At 35.3% G+C, this 8,640-nt stretch overlaps 1 protein-coding gene across 1 annotated transcript in view; it reads left to right on the forward strand.

Moving 5' to 3' along the window:
• CUBN (cubilin) overlaps positions 1-8,640 on the forward strand; it is a gene marked incomplete at its 5' end in the record, with an annotated part of 199,548 nt that overhangs the window by 183,444 nt on the left and 7,464 nt on the right. Inside the window, 3 exon segments of the mRNA XM_081346267.1 lie at positions 5,328-5,536; positions 6,586-6,748; positions 7,238-7,446. Of these exon segments, the coding sequence (XP_081202393.1) occupies positions 5,328-5,536; positions 6,586-6,748; positions 7,238-7,446 (581 nt within the window).

An 8,640-nucleotide genomic window follows, 5' to 3' on the forward strand; every position in this document is an offset into this window, starting at 1 on the left:
ATACCATTTTTTCTGTAATAAATTACTGCACCACATTATGTCTATAATCTTAAAATGAAATGGTATACTTATTATCATAAAGAGAAATTCACTTGTAGATATTTCTGTAAGATGTTTTGTGGAATAAACTAGAATTGGTGAGATTTATATACCAATTTGTAAATGGTTTTATAGAACTGAATTCACAGAACCTTACAAGCCAAAGCCAGGCAAACCGTATTATGTTCAAGTACAATGTTTAAAATTCTAAAATATTGATTTTCCTAGTAATTTTTGCTATATGTTCATTTATTTGTTAGATGTGCCCCCCTCCCTTTTCACTAGGAGTTCAGGGTGACATGCACTGCATGCCTCCTCCATTTGCCACATCACCACTACCCTCTGGAGTCAGTTGAGTTGAGAGAATGTGAGGGGCCCAAACTCAGTCTGTGAGCTTCTATGGCTAAGGATAGGTATCAGTCTCCCTGATCCAGGCTTAGTCCCTCACTAGACCGGATTGGTTCTCTGTTTTTTATGTTTCTACTGAAGTTAGTGATGGAGATCAATTGTAAAAGTTGTCTCTGCGTTTTTTGTATTGTTGTTTGCGTCTTGTCTTGTTTACCTTGATGGGAATAGAAATTAATTTTTATAATTTGTTTGAATTTTATTTTAATATTTTGGAGCTTTTTGAAACTTCTGTAACGATGAGGCACAGATAACATGTGAAAAGCAAGAACTATTTAGACAAAATAATCTATTTGTACTTGACATGCTTGCTGATTTTCTTCCCAAATATCTGTTTATAATTACAGTAATCTCTAGTTATAATGAATAGACAAGATAGTCTTCATACTTTGAATGGGGAAAAGTACCTCTATTTAAATGTAATTCTTTATTGCTCATCTCTTTAGAAATAGTGGTACCTTTCCTACCAATGGTATGTCTGGAAACTATACCACAAATTACAAACCCCCTCCCCCCATTTTTTACTTGGGACCAGAACAGTCACTCATACTCTAAAACAGATGATGCAGCATACGCAAACTATGTTTAAGCCAATATCCAATGTTTATTCTTGGGTTTCTAACTGCTTTCCATCAGTTTCCAACAAGTTATTAATTAGGAATTATTATATTATATGATGGATGATGAAAGTAATGTTCCTGCTTTAGTTGCTGCTACTTGGAATTTAGAAAGTAGAGTAGGCCCTCCTGTTTAAATATTCAAAACACAAAGATATCCAATAGGCAAGTTTTGCATTTCCCAAAACTTGAAAGTTGTCCATTGAGTTTTGGCTATATCCTGTTTTGGACTTGCTGCAGATATTTTTTCTCCAATAGACTAAATTGTTTGAATTATTATGTTTTCTGGAAAAAAACAGAAGCTGAAAGCTCAAAGTAATAGGTATGTATAAGGAATGAATAAGGTGTATAATATGCAGGTGGGTACTAATGTATAATAGGTATGTATGATAAATCTATAAGAGATATTCAATTACAGAAAGAACTGGTTGTTATGGGAAGTGAATGGCAGCTAAAACCTATTAACACAGCCTGTCCCATAGACCAGAGGTCCCCAACCATTGGGCACCAGGGACCGGTTCCGTGGAGAAAGGTTTTTCCGCAGATTAGAGTAGGTGTGGTTTTGTGTGCTGCCTGCATCCCATGGGTGGGGCTTTGCTTGTTTGTGCAGACCAGTTGCTGGCATGTTGTGGCCTGCTATGGGTCTACAGACCAGGAGTTGGGGAGTCTAGTCAGCATGCACAACCTCAATCCCCCCCCCCCTGATTTCAGCTCTTGAAGTAAGACTTTCCTGGACTCTTACTAATTTAATTGGCTGCTCTGTACAGGCTTTTTTACTTCATGACTAAATCCAGGCTTGAGTTAAACACAGTTGGACTATCCTTGCCCAAACCACGACCTGACTGCTTTATGCCAAGAGCCTTATGAGTTATATTGGGAGCTTGCCAAGTACATAGTCTACTTAGTGGAATGCTCAGGCTGTTTAAGTAATCCTAGTAAATTAATTAAACAATTAAATTTTACATTAAATTGAGTTATAATAATTCAATATATGTCTATCACTTTATTTGCACAATTCACTTCAATAGGAGAGGATGGGCAATTATTGTATGCTGTTTCTACAAATCCATGTACACTTCTGATTGCATTCTTGGAATCATGTATTGCTGTGACTTAGCAGAAAACAAAGAAAAAATATGATGGGTGTTTCCCATCGTTTGGGCTAGAATTGCTGTTATTTTCTTTCTCCTTTTCATTCAAAATGGTCTTTTGTAATGCTTTAACTCTAGCCTTAAAAATGTACCAGCACGTTAATTTTGAGATATCCGAAGTCTGTTGAGAATTCAGATGTATTTGAGTCCATGGAGTTAATTTGGAACTGCTGCTCCACCCTTTTCCTATTATAAAGAAATTACTTTTGAAAGTCACATTTCCAGATGCTCATTCTCTGTGGGTTCCACCCTCATGTTTCCCTCTTCACTGCAACATCTCAAGAGAGCCCCCTGGTGTAGTATATTCACTACACCAGTGTTTCTGAAACTTGGCAGCCTGAAGATGTGTGGATTTCAACTCCAACAATTTCCCATTCTGCTTGGAGAATTCTGGGAGTTGAAGTCCACACATCTTCAAATTACCAAGGTTCAGAAACTCTGTTCAGAGTCTTGTTTGTACACGTTTCTTAGTAGTATTGTGCAAATCCTTTCAATATAGAATCTCTATCTGGCTGTTGTATACAGGTTGTGAAGGAGCAAACAACACTAGTGCAATGCAGTTCATCCTCCTATCTATCATAACATTTCAAAGGAGTGTTATGCACACACACACACACCACAGACAGGCTCCAAGTATAATCTTTATTTCTAAGAATGATTTCAGGCCTTTTTTATTCCTAAGATACTCTTGGAATATTAATAGTGATAAATGATTGCTGCCCAGTAATTTGTTTGGATGTGTGCCTGAAAACAACACAGATGAATTGTTGGAATAATATTGTGGGATGATAGAGTAATAGGGAGCAATCTCACCTGTTAACTTTCAATTAAATGACTTCAATGCTTTTGTCCCTCTTGGCAGCCATTTTTTTGCCAGCCTTACCAAATATACCAAACAAGAAACATGACCAGATGAGTTATTTTATTGTAAAGATACATTAACATAATCTTGTCTAAAAGTCTAAAAATACTTCTCTCCATCACCATCACCCCACTTCCCTCTCTGTCCTTTTACAGTCCCCAAATTAAGGAGGTCTCTCCTGAGCCTCTTACTGTGTCTGCATTCCAGCTGCCTTTTATATGACCAGTCCCTTGGCTATGTTTCTTTACCCCATCTTGTAAGATCAGTCCCACAAATCACTGTATTTTCAGAAAATAATCTAACATGCTCTCCAATTTCTAAATCTGTTTACTCAATCAGAAGAAAATACAGGAAAACCTTTGTAAAGAACACTACATTCCTGTAAAGCAAAAGGAATGTCTTTATTTTTAACTTTAGGCAGTCATTTAATTAGATCTTATCTAACCTCCTATGGTGAATAAAAATTACCTCCAGGCAATCGGGTATAATACTACAACTAAAGAAGTGTTCTTTCTCTGGCTTAATAGTTTGATAAATAACATAACATTTTTCTTAAATCAAATTTATATTCCATCTCTGTGATAAAATGAAAAATGCGGCTATGTACTAGTTGCCCAGGCTACGTTTCAGTTTTGTGCCTTATTCAAACAACTATGGTTAAAATATGGCTTAGTGCAGTGGTGAACCCAGCAATTGCTTGAAATATATCCGTCCCTCAGTTCTGTGGTAGAAATAAAATCATTTATAACTTTATTTATCAGTTATTACAACTAATTATAGTTGGTCTCTTAGTGTGATTTAACAACTTCAAAGTGATTTGGATTACGCAAAAACAAAAGAAAACAGCTCATAAGTATACTTATTTTAATATGAGTATATAATTTTAAGAGGTTGAAGTCCTATAGTCTTTCTGATTCATGATAATCAAACCACATTCATTTAGGTTCCTGCATAGAAATGTTAATAGCTTAATTTGCAACAGCTCTATTGACAAATCCCAGGAATTTACAGGAATTGTAGTCCAAAAACAAAGAAACAGCTCCTCCTACTGTTCAAAAGAGGAATTGTTTTGGAAGATTGAAACACTCAAAAATCGATATATTTTTCCATTTACTGTTCATGAATTCTGATTTATTTGGCCAAGGGATCTCATGCTGAATGCCAGTTACCTCACTTCATGTAATAAGGAAATATTCAGAGTATAATAAGGAAATACGTACTGTGCTTACTTTTAAAACTAATACATTCCATGACCGCTATGAAAAAAATTCTATATTCTGCTATTTTCTTTTCTCTCTTTGGGTCTTTCTGTATTACTGCATAGAAGAACTATGCAGAAGAACCCATCCTTTTGTTAGCAGAAAATTTTATCAGCATGAAATGTGTTGTCTCTGTTGCCAGGTCATATACTACCTGTATTGCATTTGTTCCCAATCCCTGTCAGCACCATGACTTTTGTCCAAGTTAATGGATGAGAAAGCTTAACAGATTTTATTCCCTTGAGACTGTTCTTGGATACTGTCAAAATAAAAAAAAATCTTTTAATATCAGAACAGCCAAAGGTAACTTAAGACTGTCTTACTCACAGACCAGGGATGAGATGACTTATGAGCAACATTATGGGAATGACGAAAAATGATGTTGTCAGGACATATTTGGGTAATGATTACATTCAAAGGGGGAAAGAATTTGACCATAGTTGTCAGTCATTTACCAAAATTTTAAGAAAATCTTACATATGTAAAGTTGACCAAGAATAGTCTAGTCATACAGATTATTTAAAATACATTAAGAAAATAAACAGTAGCCTGTTGGATTGGACCCTTAGCCCATCTAGTCCAACAGTCTGTTCTCAAGTAGCCTATCAACTGCACAAGGAAGCCTACTAATCTCACAACAGACAGTCTTCAGTATGTCACCCTGCAGTTAATACTAATAGTAATACTACCATTTTTTTCTTCCTCCACATATTCAACATAATGGCAATGTTCATGAATAATGTCATTTGGTTGCTTTTGGCTTGGCATCCAACCAATTTAAGAACTGTTACACAACCTGTAGTTTAGTATGATCCGTAAACCAAAACACTGTGTAAAAACTGTGCTTTGTATAAAAGCAATGTTCTTCCATGCTAAATGTTACTAATAAGCATAAAGTTACATGAGGTGTATGAGAGAAAGTAATGGTAAAAGTAAGATATCATTTAATGTAGCAGTATCAAATATTACTAAATAATCATTTGTTTTTTAACAGGACCTCAGCAAGGTTGTGGTGGCTACTTGACAAATGCAAGCTATAACTTTGGCTCTCCAGACTCTGACAAGGATGGGAAATATGATAAAGATGTAGAATGTGTGTGGGTTTTAGCTGCACCTATAAACAAATTGATCAACTTCACCTTTGACACTTTTGAACTAGAAGCAGCAGCATCTTTTCAAAATTGCCAGTATGATTATGTCAAGGTAAGATTATCCATCTACCAGGTATACAAAACAATTGTGACTATTCTATTTTTCTCTTCATTCCACAACATATTTTAGGGATACAGAGGATCTATGAGTTACAAACAAATCTTTAAAAAAATGCTCTAAAATGACAAAAGAGAAAAACTGAATTCAAGGACAGCAAACTAACAAGCAATTGCTAAGTGAATGCTAATGCCTCTTTATGAAATCAAAATAAAATTGATTCAGCTTGGGTGTATATATGCTGGCTTATATCATGTTATAAGATATGAATATGCTACAGGTAGTCCTCGACTTACAACAGTTCACTTAGTCACCAAAGCTACAATGGCACTGAAAAAAGTGACTTACGACCATTTTTCACATTTATGACCGTTGCAGCATCCCCTTGGTCACATGATCGAAATTCAGATGCGTGGCAACTGACTCACATTTATGATGGTTGTGGTGTCCTGAATCATGTGATCACTTTTTGTGACCTTCTGACAAGTAGTCAATGGGGAAGCGCTTTGACTTTGATGCACTTAACAATATTACTAACTTAACTGCAGTGAATCTTAACATATTTTTATTTATTTTAATCCCATTTATATGCAGCAACAAAAGTTGTAAAATGGGGCAAAACTCGCTTAACAAATTTTCCACTTAGCAACATAAAGTTTGGGCTCAATTGGGGTCATAAGTTGAAGACTACCTGTTTTATGCTTGTATATCTACTTCTCATACCATCTTTCGAGTTGTGAAGGTAATCTTAGGTTAATAAATCTTAGTTTTCATTACATTTCAATCAGAAAAATAGAACCAGGATCCTTAGTTATCTGTATTTTTTATTTATTAACCTACATTTCAAGGCAGCAAACAAAATACAGAAGTTATTTTCAAATCCTGATACAAGAAACTTGTGATAGTTTCCTGACTTAGACAAAACAGGGCATTTAATCTACCTCTATTACATCAAAAATAGATGATTCATCCCTATTCGTTGAGCCAGTTTTATTTTAATGATGCCATAGAAGCCTAATTTTATGTATTTCTGTTGTCTCTAGTTATATGATGGCAGTAATGAAGATGCCAATTTAGTTGGAACCTTCTGTGGCTCCAGTCGTCCACCTTATTTTCTTTCCACTAACAATTTCTTGACTGTTAAGTTTGTCACTGATACAACGTCAGAAAGAGCAGGTTTCACTGCTACCTACGCTACTGTAGATAGTAAGTAATTTTAAATTTCTTCTGAAATGGTTTTTTGAATAAATGATTGGTTGTTTAATTTGAATAACTGCGGATAGTTCAAAAATATAACCACTGAGTCTAAAAGTGAGCAATCAAGGAACTTAAAACAGAAAAAAATCCATCTTCTCTGCTGAGTCTTTTCAAAGGTATACCTGAGTGAAGAATAGTAACTGTAAAATGCTTAAAATTCTTGGATGTAATTTTACAGAACATAATTTTGGTGTGGCTTTTAGATTTTTCTATGTAACAGTGAATATTCCATTTTATATCTTCTTTTTTCATTGCATTCCTTCCTTCCTATTTTAGTCATCAAGTCCTTTACACTGAGTATATATATATCTAGTGAGTTTTATTAGTTTGTACTTCCAAATCAATTACTTTGCAGTTACATTGTAAACTTCCAAATTACAGTACTATACTTACCAACTTGCAGAATCAATTAAGTTGTTATGTTGTTGCTTCTCATAGGACTTTGTGGGGGTTTCTATAATGCCACTGTTGCCATGCACACTGCAGCATCCCCCTATTTTCCAAATGCATATCCATCGCTTACATTCTGCAAATGGATAATTGATGCCCCTCCTAAGCAACAGGTCAAGCTAGCAGTGCTGAAATTCCACCTTCAGCCCAGCCAAGATTGCTCTCAGAACTATCTAGAATTCCAGGATTCACCATCAGTAAGTCGGTCTTAGTACCATGATTGCTAGAAATATTTTTTTACAAATTGAAAAGTTAATAAAAAGAAATCAAAGGTTTTTCTGTGAGTCCTGCCTGACTCTAGGGCACTGTGCTCATCCTTGTTTCTTGGCTGAGGGAGATGTCATCCAAAAACTATTTCTGTGATCATGTTGCCAGTATGGCTATATGCAAAGGCACACAGAACACTGCTACCTTCCCACCAGTGGTACCTATTTATCTACTTGCATTTGCAGGTTTTTTAAACTGCTAGGTGGGCAGGAGCTGGGGCAAGTAATGGGAGCTCGCCCCATTGCGCAGAGCTTGGGCCTCGAACCCAGGCTGTCATCAGCTCTCCAGCTGAAAACTTCAGTATCTTTAACCACTGAGCCATTGTGCCCCCAAAATATATTTTTACCTTTATATTAAAATTTAATATAAAGGTAAAAATACATTCAAGTTAAATTTGTGCCTCAGTGATTTCATGGAATGCAGATCTGCAGTTTCTCAATGATCATAGAAGCAATGTGATTCAGAGGGAAATAGAATATTCTGGAGTTCTCAGAGAACAGTCCATTATTGGATTAATGAATTTTTCACATCACTATAAACTGGATCTTTTAAGAAGTGATAGTTGTCAGAGCCATGGTAAAAAGGTGGAAAAATTAAATATTCCTTCCCAAGACTATTCATTTGTGTTCAAATGCTTTCTCTTTACCTCTAGTTTGGCAGTGGTAATATGGGAAATAGATGCAAAAGTTTGGTGTTTTCTAAACCTATAAAAATATACAAAGAATTCTGCCAAAACAAGAAGTGCTTATCACTATCAAGTCAGGGAGAAATAATGACATGAATAAGGATTTCCTCACAGAAATTTAGGTATTAGAAAAGGTAGAGGAAAAAATGGGTTTGTTAATGTTCATGAGCAATCTAGTGCTAGAAAAACTAATTGTCAATGGCTATGCACTTGATGGGTTTAATTTTACTTTAGTGACTTATTTTTATACAGTTTAATGGGAGGTTGGCAAAGACCCATAAAATCTTGAGAGAAAAAAGATCTGGTGATTTCAGCCTAAAATAAAATAAAATAAAAAACTAAAATAGGATAATGATAAGAGAGAATTCTAGCGGGTTCAAACTTTGCTATATCTTTTGTGCTTGAGATTTTGTGAAAGCACTGTCATGTTCCCAAAGAA

The sequence above is a fragment of the Vipera berus genome (assembly GCF_964194415.1).
Source record: "Vipera berus genome assembly, chromosome: Z".
In the NCBI taxonomy this organism is placed as follows: domain Eukaryota; kingdom Metazoa; phylum Chordata; class Lepidosauria; order Squamata; family Viperidae; genus Vipera; species Vipera berus.